Genomic DNA, 16,440 nt, shown 5'->3' with positions numbered 1-16,440 from the left:
ATCCAATTCATCCGACGATACACAAGGTTCAAATTTGAACCAATATCTTGATCATTATTTCTCATGTACTGTTATCTGATGTATTGTAAGGGTCTTCTTAATTACCAATGTCGACATCCAAATTATTAATTACATCACTTTTTTTATGTTATTTTAAATTCTGATGATATTGTTACTATTACTCCCGTAACGTAGCACCCTTCACACGTGAGAAGAGAACTTCTTTGTGGTTTTCGATTAACAGACAGAAAAAGTCCTAAAATGGAAATATAACTGTCAAATTAGTACAGACAAGGTCAGTTGACAGACAAGGTCGAGTGGCTTAATTACACGTCTTATTTCAATGGAACAAGTGCCTGTTGTCGGATCCTATTGATTTTCTCCAAAAAAAATATGTTAAAATTAAATGGAACAAGTTTTATTTACATTGTATTAGTAAAAAAAAAAGGGATTATGAATTACCTTTTAAGGATTGATTGCAATCAGAAATAATATTATCAAGAATAAATATAAAAAAAAAAATTAAATTCGAAAGAATATGTTATCCATTTGAATTAATTCTTCGATAAACTTATGTTGAAACAATACAAGCTAGCCCATATTTTATTATTTTACTGTTTTCTTTTGCTCCTGTGCAGAGTTTATATCCGTACGGTAGGTTTAAATGTGCAGAAGCAACAGACTAGGCAAAATGATAATTGGCTGTTAAACATTATATTACCGTTTTACATTTGAACTTTTTCAGTTACTCTTCTCCTTACAAAATAATAATAAAAAAATCAAAACAAAACTCTGGAATGTTGAAGAAAGATGCAAAACAAAAGACACCTGACTTCATTTTATGACATAACAATTAATACAGTACCGCTTACGTTCATGCCATTAATAATTATCTTATTATCTAGCATTACTCCGTGGACATTTATACCATATAAAAAAATACTAAAGTTCTTATTATTTCTTAATGATTGTTTTATAAATATTATCCACACATTTGTAATTTGAACACTGCCCTAATATTAAGCCTCATTCCATCATATCAGAACTCATCAATCATACCGATCTAATTAACCTAGAATTAAATGTTGTTAAACCTTTCAACGTTAAGAAACGAGCATAAACTGTGTCAATATAGTATACGGATAAAAAGACGGAGAACAATGCAAAGATCAACGGAACTCCTTGTGCCCAGCGGAATCGGATTTTTGCGGGGGTTAGGTGTCCACCTAGATTTCAGGCGTCATAAGATATGCAAGAGTAACAAGAATCTTTGTCTGCGTTCATTCTTATTCTCTGTCCATCGACATTTTCTCTACGTAGGTAATATTAAATACAGAAAATATTCAAATGGCCAGCATCATTAACAGGAAGTCGTATATTAAAAGTGACGTAGAGATATAAACTACATTGAATATACGAGTATGCACGTAATATCACACGATAAAAAAGCTCAGATTCAAGCTTTACAGTACGATATGAAATGACAATGAAAATTTTTAATCCCTATTTTATCAATTGCAATTATATTCGGTTAATCCAATATAAAAGTTATTTACGAATTTCTGCAATGGTACGCAAGAAGCCAAAATTAAATCAGCTTGAAGAACACTGGGTATTGGTTAATGAAAGTTTTGGCCTACTCTTTATTTGGATTCTTTATAGAATTTATGGGGTTGATCTCTTTTAATTTCATCTTTTATTTAATCGTATGCTTGTTTCAAATGGAGGAGTCCCGTGCGGATTCGGGTTAGAATATGTTCTCAGTACCCCTTGTTTGTCGTAAGAGGCGACGAAATGGAGCGGTCCTTCAGATGAGACCGCAAAAACCGAGGCCCCGTTTCACAGCAGGTGTGGCACGATAAAAATCCCTCTCTGCTCAAAGGCCGTAAGTGCCGAGCATACACCTAAATTTTGCAGCTCTTCACCGGCAATGATGACGTCTCCATGTGAGTGAAAAATTATCGAGAGGGACATTAAACAATTTACAATCAATCAATCAATCAAATGGAAAGAATCGTACTCCATTCAACACTGCAGAAATTGGTCAATTTCGCAAGACTGTTTATATTTCTTTATGGGGCACCAGAGCACATTACCACCACCAGCATACATACATCTGATTCAAAGCTGGAACTTAATAGTTAGCGAAGAACAACTTTTACTAGGGTAAAGATAAATTGCTGGATCCAGTAAATGTTCTACCAAGCCCCTATCTTTGCTCCTCACAAAAATATTAACAGCTGTGAAGGAGAAACCTCAAACGTACTGTGCGACTACATATGCCAGAAGTGGTGTAAATCAAATGTGGATTCTTAAAAATTCTAAAGAAGTTTTTAGTAAGTTTGAAATCACAAAACTTTTCTCAAATCAACAACATCAAAACGTATGACTTTTCAAACTATTTACACGACCGATAAATTAAAGACTACACTTTTTGACATCATAGACAGTTGTTTCTTCAACAAAAATGGAAAACGCAAATATTCCTATCTAGTGATCAGTCATCCAAAAAATTACTTTGTTGAACGCCACTCTGATTCCACGCACAAGTACTCTGAAGTTGAAATAAAAAATATTCTGGAGTTCCTCATTGACAGTATCGTCGTGGTCTTTGGTGATCACGTCTTTCAACTGTCTTTTGGAATCCCTATGGGCACGAATTGTGCTCCTTTGTTAGCTGACCTGTGTTTATATTCCTATGGAGCAGAATGTATTAAAAAACTTCTTCGTAAGAAGAAAAAATCTCTTGCTGTGGCCTTCAATTCGACATTTAGATACATATATATATCGATGACGTATTATCTATTAACAATGATAATTTTCAGTCGATTCAATATATCCCCATGAACTCGAAATAAAAGACACCACAGATTCGTCCACTTCTGGTTCATACTTAACTATTTTATTGAAAGTAGATATTAACGGCAAACTAATAACTCAACTTTATGACAAACAGGATGATTTCAACTTCTCCATCGTCAACTTCCCATATTTATGTAGCAATATTCCATAATCACCTGCATATGGTGTTTGCATCTCTCAACTGAATCGATACGCAAGAGCTTGTTCTACGTATGGTCAGGTTTTTTTAAATCGATGCAGGCTACTGACAAACAAGTTGATGGTGCAGGGGTTCCAACAGTCTCGTTTAAAATCAGCATTTTGCAAATTTTATGGTCGTTATAACGCTCTAGTCTGCCAATACGACTTATCATTGGGTCAAATGCTGTCTGACGTGTTTCATGCCGATTATTAGGCCGTTTGTTGGCGTACTGATTTTGACTACGGATACCTCCGTTTACCTGATCAAGATAATGGGCTCACGGCGGGTGTGACTGATTGACAGGGGATGCTTACTCCTTCTAGGCACACCTGATCCCACCTCTGGTATATCCAGGGGTTCGTGTTTGTTCAACTCTTTATTTTGTATTGCTCATAGAAGTTATGAGATTGGTCACTGTTCGCTATCTTCGCATTTCATCAACAGGCGACAAACTATCTGACTAAAACAAAATCATGATCAATTTGACATTTGGAGTTCACAAGAGCAGATCAGCAAGAAGCACGTGCTAATCATTTACACATATTTTAAAAAGATAGAAGAAATTTGTACTACGAATTATTTACATGCATGCGTACAGACACAGGTGTATGACATTTTGTTCCTAAAGTACTGTATGTTGACGCCCTTTTCATTTCATCTATATCTAACATCACCTATTGATTCTTATATATTCAATTACTCTACCTTGGATGTATGCCTTCGACTCTGCTATTGCTACTCACGGCGTAGCTAGAAGTGTAACTAGGACTATTTCTTGGCGACAACCTGTATCTGTGCTCAGGACCCACTTTTTGGCAACCACCTATATCTTTACTCAGGACCCACATTTTGGCGACAACCTATATCTGTACTCAGAACCCACTTTTTGGCAGCCACCTTTATCTGTGCTCAGGACTCACTTTTTGGCAACCACCTGTATCTTCACTCAGGACCCAAGTCTTGGCTGCTACTTGTATACCCCAGACCCACTTCTTGGCAATCATCTGCATATATACACGGGGTTAACCTCTTGGCAATCATTTGTGTAAAACTGTAAATAAGGCCCTAATTTTGTTAACCATTTATACATGGATCCGCGAACAGGGTTTAATTACCCATAGTAAGAAGCATTTCCTTTTTAAAGAAAGCCACTATTTTTATCTGTTCGTCAATTCATATTTTCACTGAAATCATGCACATTTCTCATGGATTTCTTTAAAATGGCAAAACAAATCGCCGCAAGTTTAACTTCATAAAGTATCGGCCGCGTACGTCGACTAATATGAAATTAAGAAAAAGTGGTGCATATACAAACAAAAAAACAACAACAAAAAACCCAGTTTCAGTTGGCGCATGCCACCCATGGTTTCTAATCGAAAAATTGCCTGAAAAGTCGACATTGTTTTAGGATAATGCAAATCACAGGTCATATTCCAAAAATGGAAATCGGTTTGAAGGAAGGTTCATTTCCTTCTTCTTTTCATATTATTAAATCATGAAAATTACTGAATTTCGGAGAAATCAAAGAATATTTTAAAATGTAGGGCCGGATATGCTTGCTGGCGCACCTAGTTTTTTGTATTTAATAGTAAGAGTAATTCAATGAAGATTGAACTGTTTTGTTGTGGTTAAAGTGAATAAGCATATTAAGTAATGTGATTTATAGGATTATATTTTAAGACATATTCTAAAAAGATTTATCAAAGTGTTATTTATGTAGGTGTTTACAAATGAAACACAGTAAGTTGTTCCATTTGGTCAGAATGTGTACCCAGTATTCAATTGTTTCACCGAAAAATTTAGATGTTTGATATTCAGTCGCTTGTCTGTCGGCCAGGCATTTCTATAAAGTAATAACTGAATTCCGTTGGGCCGAAAGTCCGATAATAATGTTATGAGGTGGATACCTTTTCCTTTCTTATTTTAGGCACATGCACCTGAAGTATGGATATTACTACACCCCAATTTTTTGTGGTCATAATTTCTCTGAAATCTCATCTCTCTTTCAATTTATGTAATTGTTTCACACTTTTTGTAAGCTTTAGGGATTGGCCTTCTATCAGTATCTGTATTTTTTTATACCGGTAGAAGGCCAATCTCTAAAGCTTGTAATAATATCCATACTTCAGATGCCTGTGATTTTAGGTACATACACTCGCGAAAATTTAAAAGTGATATATCAAGGGTGACATTTTGAGCAGTTGCTCACTTGAGTAAAGTAAATGAATTGCATTTTGGCATTTTATATTAATTGCAGTTTTAAAAAGACACCCCAGATACACATCCCCCTAAACCAGATGTGATAAGTCACGTAAAGGTAACCCTTTCATCAATATATTTATGTCCCCCCTTTTTCAGGGGGAGACATATTGTTTTTGTACTTTCTGTCCGTCCGTCCGTCTGTCACAAAATCTTGTGAACGATTTTCGTCCTATATGGCTAATCAGATAGACTTGAAACTTTGTACAATGCTTCATTACCATTATTGGTGGGACAGGAGGATCCAATTATTCCACTAAACATTATAGTGGATCTAAGAGGGGTGGAGGATGTGAAATATCTTGTGAACACTTCTCCTATCTGACTTATCAGATAGATTTGAAACTTTGTACAATGCTTCATTGCCAGATGTCCATATTGGTGGGACAGAAGAATCCAATTATTTTCCTAAAAGTTATAGTGGATTTAAGAGGGGTGGAGGATATTAAAATAGTTGTGAACGCTTTTTCTCCTATATGGCTTATCCGATAGACTTAAAATTTTGAACAATACTTCTATGCCATTTGCAGATCTGCATAATGTAGGGACAGGAGGATCCAATTGTTATCCTTAAAGTTATAGTGGATCTGAGTGGTGGAGGGTGTAAAATACTTTGTGAACACTTTTCCTATGTGGCTTATCGGAGCGAGACATTTCATTTTCATAAAAACAATCTCTAGTTTATTAGAGTTTAACATTATTTTCCAATCACATCAAAAATTTACAAACTACATAATAGATATTGGTCCCCAATATATTTCGATGTTTTAACTACACACGTATATATGATTGTAATGAAAGTAAAAGGGGTAAGCTTAATAAAGCACGTTTCTGCTGTTGTTTTATTTCATTACTCCCAATAATTGATAGGAACATGCATTTTATTTACACATATTCAAAGCTACCGCAAAACAAATTGTCGCTAATGAGCTATCTAGTCACGTGATATTCAATGACGTCATACATGTCAATTACCTTTGCCGGCCAATTTGTCCGATTGGCTTAGAGTAGCAAGGCAACAGTAATGTGCAAACATCCCCAGGTTGTGTGTATTCAAGTTTTATTTATCTTGTGGAACCTGGCGTTAGGGTAGAGAGTAAGCGAATCGGACACAACGTTAGCGAACATAATGGATGGTCAATGTTCCGGAATCAATGCCATCCCGTTAGTATTTTATAAAAGATTTAGTCATACATGTTTTAACCTGCCGCTGTGCTAAATCAGATCAAAGGTAAATTCAGTCTGCAAGTGGTGAAGACAGTTGGAGATCTAGATCATAGAAAGAATGGGACGTTTTGGTACCGCCATTAAATGTTGCAATACATGTATTTATCTTATCGTAGATTGACACATTTTGTACACAAACACATTGTTAAGGAATATATGGATATCGTAATAAAATTTTAAGTATTAGATATCTGTACAAATAAGTATATGACATGCATTATCCTACAACGTGTAGAAGGAAACTGCTGATTTTGCTAATATTGATTTACGATGTATTTACTACGCTGGCACGCAGCATCGTTTTTCAAGAGGGTGGGTGTAGCCACCGGATTTTAAAATTCTTGACAACAATAACAATTTTTTTTTCGACTTCTTAAATTGAATGGGGAGGGGTGTTGGTTCGTCATTTGATACTTGGGTTCAATATTCATAACATCAAGCTTACATTCGTCCCCTTTCTCGCAATAAAAATATTGGAGGGGGTGGGGGTAGTCGCCCAATGAAAATATAGGTGCATACTGGCACATAGCATCGTTGAATCGCATAAGTGGTATAGGTGGAGGGGAGATCGTCCGGTGGTGGATAGAGGGAGCAGTCACCCAATATATAGATCAAAATTTTACAGATGCGAGTGTGGTTCGCGTGTTGCCAAGTCTATGTCTGTTGCACAGAAATTTCTGTGGTTGACCAGACCCACGGCGACTTTAAAAAATGGAAATATATTTAGACATCGCCATTTCAACCAACAAGTAAACAGACGACCTTGAAGTAGCGGAGACGTAAATGTATACTAACAACATATTAAGACCGCTTCTAAATATATCCATTATATCCATTTGTTTACTTAGAAGATGGATGAAAATAGGACAATTCATAAACATCAATCATCATGTATCCATTTTTGCCTATTGTTATGCTCGTCGTCATGTACTTCTGTTATTCAAATTCCTGAAATACATGTTTATTGTACTTTTATCCTCAGCATCTTCAAATTAAATTTTCACTATTCTATCTACATCTACGTATGTATGTATGTATGCATCTATCTAGCTAGCTAGCTAGCTATCTATCACCGCAATATTAATGTATTTCGTATCTAAAGCATCTGATTGTACAACATGTAATCACATGTAATTGAAAATAAATTCTTCGTAAGAATTACCTCCGAGGCTGAGAGATTTGAAGTTTGAACAAAGGGGGGGGGGTGTTCTGATTTATTACAATCATCCCATGTTTCGTGCGACTGGAGGACAAGAGTTTGGACACAAGTGCCAAGCAGTCTCTACCAAAAGCGATTATAATAACTGTACCATATGGCATATCCTTTCGAAGTAGTAAATCAACTGTACGTTGCTTAAAGTCAACATGTCGAAATTCCATGGTCGTAATGATGATCTAATTTGCAAATATTTAAGACCTTTTATTTGGTCGAATGCTGTCTGACGTGTTTCATACCAATTGTTAGGACGTTCTTTACATACTGAAGTTGACTACGGATTAATCATGATATAAGGGTCATGGCGGTTGTAACCGACCAACAAAGGATTCTTACCCCTTCTAGACACATGATCCCACTTCTAGTGTTTGCCCTATTCTTTATCGGATTTATTGATAACTGTTCTTTATCCTCATTTTTTCATCGTGGTTCATCATGGCATCTCAGGAAGGATCTATGAAGATATCGTGCCATGTCAAAAGTTGCAAATACGGTCATAATGTGAACCTCGTCTAACGAATTTCAGGTCTATATGGTCGAAGGTCAATTAAAGTGGTCTTATGTTGCAGATGTAAGGTGAAGATAGCCAGCAGTAATCACTCTCACAACTCCTATAAGCAATGTAAATAGAGAGTTGGGCAAACACGGAATCCCGGACACACCAGAGGTGGGATCAGGTGCCTAGGAGAAGTACGCATCCCCTGTCGACTGGTCACACCCGCCGTGAGCCCCATATCTTGATCAGGTAAACGACGTTATCCGTAGTCAAAATCAGTGTGGCAAGAACGGCCTAACAGTCGGTATGAAAAACATCAGACAGCATTTGACCCAATGATAGGTTGTATTGGCAAACTAGATCGTTATAACGACCATAGAATTTGCGAAATGCTGATTTTAAACGAGACTGTTGGAACCCCTGCACCAGCAACTTGTTTGTCAGTGGCCTGCTTCGATTTAAAATCTGACCATAAGCAGACGTTTAGATATTATTCATAAGCTATATACGATAATAGGACTTTGCAAAATAGATGCATGTTAATGCTTTCTCTGTCATAGCTTTAAGAAAATGATTTCAGTGGAGATTTTTGGCTTTTTATTCTTTTTCCTGTTGAAAGTATTAGAAATTTTCAGAATATTAGTATTACGTAATGGAGATATGGGAATTCCGGCAGACAACAAGACAAACATTTTGTATTGAGGAACTTTAAAATAAAGTTATTGAAGGATGTGTCAATTTTCTCCGAAGTTGAAAATCTTTAGAAAACAATCAATACTTAATCAAAGGACAAATACACAAAGCAGAATCAAACACAACAGTATACACGATAAGCAGTGACAGCAAATCACAAAGATGTTTTTTTTGGGGGGGGGATAATTCAGTGGAATGAGGAGTTACATGCCATTGTATCTAAGTCGTGTTGTCAAAGCCCGTTGGGTTTTTTAATTTATATTTAGCTCCAATTGTCAAGATTGGGGGCAACACAGTGAATAAAATCACAACATCATTACACATATCGTTATATTTTTTATTCATGACGGTCTGTATAGGTGTATCACACTTCCTTACATACTAATGACGAAAGGTATGACAATGCCAATTTTAAGTGCAGAGTATGATCTACTTGAGTAAATATACGATTCATTCAACAATTTATCGTTGGCGGTGGATTAATTGCTTATCTTAATTTTTTTCAAAACATGCCGCAGATATATTTCAAAACTGAAAACAATGATACAATGTATATATATAGTTCTTCAAACTTTTCATATACTTACATCATGCAATCTATTACAGTACAAAATTTGTCAAAAATAGGGTTACCACATACATTGTGCTTTGATTAAAACGTTGAGGGTTTCCAATGTGGGAAAATATTTCTTCGTCACTATCAAAAATAGCAATGAAGGATAAGAAGTCATATCTGTAGGCGGGGCTTGATCACTTCGTGAAATGAATCAGTGACGTAGTAGGGAAACACACAGTTCTTAACGTGTAGCAAATCTTCACTCTAATACTCTAAACTTTATACTAAGAATGCGGGAAATAAAATTCCTGATGTAAATCTAAACATAAATTCAGACATTTAATACTGACTACTATTTTTTGTAAATATTTTTTTTATTAACCTTCATATTCACAATATTTTACAAAAGCAATCAATAACATATATATACGCATACATACCGCTACACACACACACATGTGCATACAGGCATAAATACATATACATATATACACATAATAGATTATTTTCAGTTTTATAAATTATTCATAATTAATATTAGAAAAATATACAATATATATATATATATATATATATATATATATATATATATGAAAGTCTTGGGCGTTTTTTTTATAGAAGAAAAGACAGGTTAGAGATAAGAGTTTGAAAGGAAGGAATAAAGTCATTTAAAGAGATGCAACACATAGACAGAAACAGGGCTTTTCATAGCTTATGATGAATGTTCAATTTTTTGTAAGGCAGTAATGTAAAAAATTTGCAACATCCATCATAAGAAAAGAAAAGAGGGAAAGAAGAATAGAAAGGCAAGAGAACATAATGTAGATACTTTTGACAGGAACAACTGATTCCAAAAGTGCCAGTGAATAGTCATAGGAACATGGCACTGGGTTTTTAAAAAAGTTTCCATAGTTTTTATAATAAACGTCTTTTCCTAATAAAAGGTTGTGCATTAATTTCTTTAGAGTAGCAGATCTGTGTATTTTCATGGGTTTTCAAAGCTCAAAGAAACGAACATGTTTTTATAAACGTAAATGATAATAGTCTAAATCTAATAAATGTTGTATGATCTTGTTAAGTAGTTTGCGAGATAGATCTAAGAAAACACAACTTTGCCATCTGGTATCATTTAATCCGTATCCACTTTTTCTTTATAAAATGATGCGTCTTGATCGTCTTATAACTTTTCCAAATGATTTAAAACCAATCACAATGGGTTACATATGAATTTAAATATAAAACCCAGGAGCCGAAATTTGAACCTACATGGCCAAGTCTATCGGAACCGGAAGTCCCCAATACTGAATACTATTTGTTATCAAATGAAAGTTGAAGCCAAAAGAAAATCAGCAAACAAACAAAACGCACACCAAACACACACACACACAAAACACATCATCCAACCCCACCCCACCCACTCAAAAATTTCATTTTAAATTTTGGTAAAGTAAAGTAAATTTTATTTAAAGTCGGTACTATATACATTCAACAGATCAAACACAAGCTTTGCTGAATGTGTATAGTGCCAACTTTATGTAAACTTAGAAAGGTAGCGAACGCTCAGATTGAATTCTATTTATAAGTGGAAAGACATTTGTGTAGTCTTGTTGCTGAAATACAGTTTTGTAATTGAAGGTCATTAGGTCAATAAAGTATCACCATGGTACCCGGGATAACTGTGGTAATTGATAGCAAAATACAAGAGAGTAGCAGACATAACTATACCTATATGTATTCGGTATTCTAATTGTCCTGTTTCGTAAAATTTCAACAAAATATCGTACGATGAATGAAAAGAAATACTACATTGACTAAAACAGATAATTCATTATGTTCTGTGAATATTGTTTATTCTTTCTATTCAATAATTAAAAATCATAAATATTCTTTCAAAATGTTTAAATACTTAAACATACTTAAAACATTATTCAAAACTATTTATAATTACTATTAGTTTTTTTGATTGATTGATTATTCTCCGATTTCACTGGCTTTTGTATTTCCAATTAATCACGAAATATCCTGTCTATCTCGCCTTGTTGTATATAAAGGTGATCTGACTTGAAAAATCAACTGAGTTGTTTTCTCTCTACAAACAAGAAACAAGGTAAGATTTGTAGTAAACTATGGAGATCAAACAAAGACCGCAATTGACATTCTCCTTAAATAATAAACTTTAAGACATTTTTACCGTTTTAAATCTAAAATAAACAAAATAACTCCTGAAAAGTTTTCAAAATACGAATATCTGACTATGTAAGAAGAAATATGAAAATTGATGTTCTATTCTAGGTGCAAAATAATGAAATTTAGTTGAAAATTATGTACATTAAAACTTTAATCTCTGAATCTTTGTCTAATTTCAGAATGGAGACATATAAGCGCTTTCCTATTTTATTGATCCTAGCGTTAGGACTTCCCGCCATTTTTGGACTTGTGCAGGAAATACCGAATCCCGCCGAATTGTTGGAATGCTTCTGGTACAAGTCGTTGAACACCAGCGTGGCAGATGTTCCCGGGAAACTCATAGAGGATTTTTGTCTCCGTAAATATTCCCTTTCTCAGTATAGTGAAAATACTCAGAAGAATATTAGTGCCGAGGGCGTTCGCTACTTGGATTCTCTTTTCCGACAAATTAATGCGGAAATCAGACTGACGAGAAACAAACGTCAAGCCACCGCTACGTGGCGCTATAGGCGGGAGATTCGGGCATTGTCTGCAAGGCAGCGCAACAGAGTATTTGGTTGTTTCAATCGACTTAAACGAGATTATGTAAGTATCAATTGCATTTTATCATTTTCTTAATACACAAAATGAATGTTTGAAAACAGTTGCGGTAACAACACGAACAATATCACACATTTCATTCTTCAAACTAACCCAATTAGTGACGGACATCTTGGAATTTTTGTTTTACCATTTCAGACGATTGACAGATCAATGAACACTTATGATTTAATCGGTTCTCTACATTCCGGACAAACTTCCGCCTTGATGCATAACGGACCGAATTTTCTCGGGAGACACAATCTTTTCGTCCTAGTGTAAGTTTTTAATGGTGCTTGAACATATACTCCACTGTTTTCAAAATTAAATTGTGTACATGAGAGTTTCCAAACTATATTTCAAAATTATTTACAGAATGGAAACTGCGTGCCGGACACCTCTGCCATACTGGGACTTTACGTTGGATGGAGAAATGAACGACCCTTCCGCTTCCGCTGTGTGGTCGAATACATTCTTCGGAAACGGAAACGGGGCAGTGAGAACAGGATTTTGCGGCAACTGGGTTACACCACTAAACACGCCAATAATTAGGAATGTTGGAGCAGGTAGATAACTCGTATATATCTATCATATGTGATATATATTTTGTCTTTATGTCTGTTCGTCCTTCCCACTTCGTCAAAAATATTTGTTCGGGTTATAACTTTGTAATGAAGAGGGGTTCAAAGTAAATCTTTGACACCCAGGCTGTTTAAATGATCCGACACTGAGATTGCGTATGCCCAAATTACGTATTATGACAAAGGTCAAGGGCATTGAGCTAACTTTGTGATGGAGAGAATATATTAAATACGTCCAGGTTCTTTAACGTTTTCTTAAGAACAGCTAAAGATAATTTTATACGTTTAAGCATAAATGAATTGATGACTTTATCTCTGCATCTTAATGATCTCTATCTCTCTACCCTTTTTCGTAGGTGGTATTCGTATTCCGGGAAAGCAGGCAATCCGAGCTCTACTAAGCCGCTTAAGGACCAGCGATATCACAGAACCACAACCAGCTATGAGTATGTTTTCCATAGAGGTTCATCACAATGCTGTTCACAACAGTATTGGCGGCCATTTTTCAGCCCTCGACACTTCAACATTCGATCCCGTTTTCTGGTTTTTACACGTAATGTTCAGCTACATTTGGTACTTATTCAAAAACAACCAACGGAGTCGCGGAATCGACCCCCAGCGGGATTACCCAAGAGGCCCTAATGTACCACCTGGCCATGAATTTTTCCAAACAGTAAACTTTATGCCTTTCCACCGTCCCATGACAAATCTGGAAACCTTCTCAGATCGTTTCGACAGAATTGTTAGATATGATCCCTTGCTTACATGTCAAAGATGTAGGGGGAACCCCTATCTCGCCTGTGTTCGAGGAACTTGTGTAGCAAGGTCTAGGAGACGCGGTGGAACCGTCATCCCAGGAATCGTTACACCTGTTCTGGTTAGAGGGAAGCGTAGCGTACATACACAGGACAAAGTGATTCAAGATAAGTCGGCTTTTATTCAAACTCATGAGGAAGCCATTTCAACACTCGACATATCTTATACTAACACCTTTATAGTAAATGGTTATTACGCTCCTAAAGATTGGGTATATCTAAATATACGTGTATTGTATGAAAGACCACGAGGGCTCCATTTCAACTCGAATGAGTCATTGTACGACAATGATATGCATGATCCGTCGAGTTTCCATGATTCTGGAAAAGGAATTGGAATCCAAAACCGTGTTTTGTATAAGCCAAAATGTGCGCCCGCGGGATCCGGGGCGACAAAGGTCTTTGTTCGGTCGAATGGTCTAAATTACCACGGCACATACAAAGAATTTTCCATTGTAGACGAACGACAGGCTGTTTCTGCAACGACAGTACAAGTAGCTGTGCGAAAACCTACAGATGAAAACACAGAGACCTATTTGTCTGCCTACGATACCTGTGGCCGAGTATGTCGACCTGCCTGTCCTGTTAGGGACAGATCTTCCACTGTTTACAAAGCCTGCTCCGGAAGCTTTAAAATTTCCACTGAATATCCATTGATGTATAGTCAATCTTACGAGGCTGCCATCAGTTCTCTTTGGCATCTCAGTTTAGATGGAAAAGGTCCCTTATTCAGAAACACATTTTCTCCTATTACTTTCATATGTGATCACCAGAACTCATGGCCGTGGGCTTCAAGCTAAGGCTAATTTATTGAGCAAATATGATTTGCATATTTTTATTTAAGATATCCTGATGTTATTATATTTCTTCATATCAATTTTGCCTTTAAAAGGAATCTGAACTTTATTCATGGTATGTTACAATGTGAAGCAGGTGAATCTATTTTCCTAAATATCATAGTCTGTTATTCAATGTTGTTGTTTACATACTGTATTTTGATTGTGTACAGCGTTGTCATTGCATGTGACTTTCATACAGTTTTCATTGTTAAAGAGTTTTGTCGAATAAAAGTGATTAAGAAAAAGTTGAGTCATTCATCATTGCTATTTACACCTGGGGTAGTATTAATGTTTTGAATCTAGGATGTCACGTGACATCACCGGGTACCTGCTTAGACGAATGAAACGTACTAACCAATGTACTCAACTCTCACCCGTCGACCGTTTAGTGACGTTTTATATATGTTTAGTCGGCAAGGTTTTAACGGGGTCTTAGTAGAGAACAACATATTTCTGTGTGATTTACAGTCTGTTTCTAACAACATACCACAATGTTGATTGTAAGTAAAATAAGAGGCTTTATATTTTTTTTTAAAATTTGCTTTTCTTGTCCACAGTTGTATTAGATTACAATATACCAGTTATGTCTCTGCTCTTTCAGGGGGATACTTTGTTTTTGTACTTTCTGTCCTTCTGTCTGTCACAAAAACCTGTGAGCAATTCTCCTCCTATGTGGTTTATCAGATAAACTTGAAACTTTGATTTCGATATTGGTGGGACATGAGGATCCAATTCTTTTGCTAAAACTTATAATGGATCTAAGAGGGTGAATGATCAAAAATATATTGTGGACACTTCTATATGGCTTATCCTATAGACTTGAGGATCCAATTGTTATCCTTGAAGTTATGGTTGATGTAAGGGGTTGGAGGATGTAAAAGTGTTTGTGAACACTTCTACTATTATGGCTTATCGGGGTTCATAACGTCTATGTTCCTGCTCATGCATTGTCTTCCATACCCTGCAGTACCTTAAAGGGAGGAGGTTTCATTTGGTGCACTTTCGATTAGGGGAGATGTGGAGACATTTGTTTTTCATAAAAACAATCTCTAGTGTATTTAAAGTTTAAAGTTTATTCATTTTACATCGATTAACAAACTAGATATACAACTACAATGCTTCTCGTCGGCTCGGATTTGGTGAGAAGGGGTCATTGACGTGGGAGGAAACCGGAGTACCCGGATGAAACCCACATGTCCGAATGGGCGACCACAATACCCTTTGATATACATGTACAACTACTGTCAATCCCCTACGAAAACTCCTGTTCATTTTAGATTACATTCGCCTTCACTTTCTCTCCTGCATATACCGTATTTTTAATCGACATGTATCAAAAGATTTCAACATTGCATAATTAAGAAATAAATTTCAGTTTTGAAAATACATGAGGGTATAAACCGTGACGCTTCACGCTGGCATACTTTTTGAAGCGCGTTAGCCTCAAATATCTTTAAAATGAAATTTATTTCTTAAATTTTACATCTATTTCCGCTGGAATTCTCAACCATTAGAATACACATACTAAATGTATATTTATCGATATTCATACACGCATTGAATACAACTGTAACAGATTCACGAGGAAATGTCTATCATTACAATCCTTAGCGATATCACAAGCAAAACATCGGATATGTAAGTATCATTATATGAAGACAAAATAAGAATTATGCTGCAGTGAATGCATGTGTCAATCAGCGACATCCCGCACATTACAGCCACGCCCACAATCAGTGACAACCTGCATATTACAGCCACGCCCTATAAGGAACGAAAAACCCACACATATTAAATTCATTTGATGGCATAAATATTCAATCATTAAATCGATCAACATATGAACATAAACCAACTTAAAAGTCTGGGGTTTTTTCATATCATTACAAAATATTTAAGTCAAGCTATAAACAGTTTATGGGGATCATTCTTTAATAAAATTATTCATA

General features: G+C 35.7%; 1 protein-coding gene across 1 annotated transcript; it reads left to right on the top strand.

Annotated features, from left to right (window-relative positions):
* Positions 1 to 11,518: 11,518 nt before the first annotated feature.
* On the top strand, positions 11,519 to 14,737 carry LOC125650803 (tyrosinase-like protein 2). The gene is made up of 5 exons (XM_048879324.2): positions 11,519 to 11,597; positions 11,857 to 12,262; positions 12,416 to 12,534; positions 12,632 to 12,822; positions 13,194 to 14,737. Exons 2-5 carry the CDS (start codon positions 11,858 to 11,860, stop codon positions 14,450 to 14,452), a joined length of 1,974 nt encoding a protein of 657 aa, XP_048735281.2. The 5' UTR covers positions 11,519 to 11,597; position 11,857; the 3' UTR covers positions 14,453 to 14,737.
* The last annotated feature ends 1,703 nt before the right edge of the window (positions 14,738 to 16,440 follow it).

This window comes from Ostrea edulis, chromosome 5 (assembly GCF_947568905.1).
Source record: "Ostrea edulis chromosome 5, xbOstEdul1.1, whole genome shotgun sequence".
Lineage (NCBI taxonomy): Eukaryota > Metazoa > Mollusca > Bivalvia > Ostreida > Ostreidae > Ostrea > Ostrea edulis.
The sequence above is the reverse complement of the archived record's forward strand: the minus strand, read 5'-3'. Positions and strand labels throughout refer to the sequence as shown.

What these genes read in the sequence shown, in the direction of transcription:
- LOC125650803 (XM_048879324.2), top strand. Translation starts at nt 11,858, where the DNA reads ATGGAGACATATAAGCGCTTTCCTATTTTATTGATCCTAGCGTTAGGA. An exon ending in ATCGACTTAAACGAGATTAT is followed by an intron (nt 12,263 to 12,415) that starts GTAAGTATCAAT and finishes TTACCATTTCAG; the next exon opens with ACGATTGACAGATCAATGAA. An exon ending in CACAATCTTTTCGTCCTAGT is followed by an intron (nt 12,535 to 12,631) that starts GTAAGTTTTTAA and finishes AATTATTTACAG; the next exon opens with AATGGAAACTGCGTGCCGGA.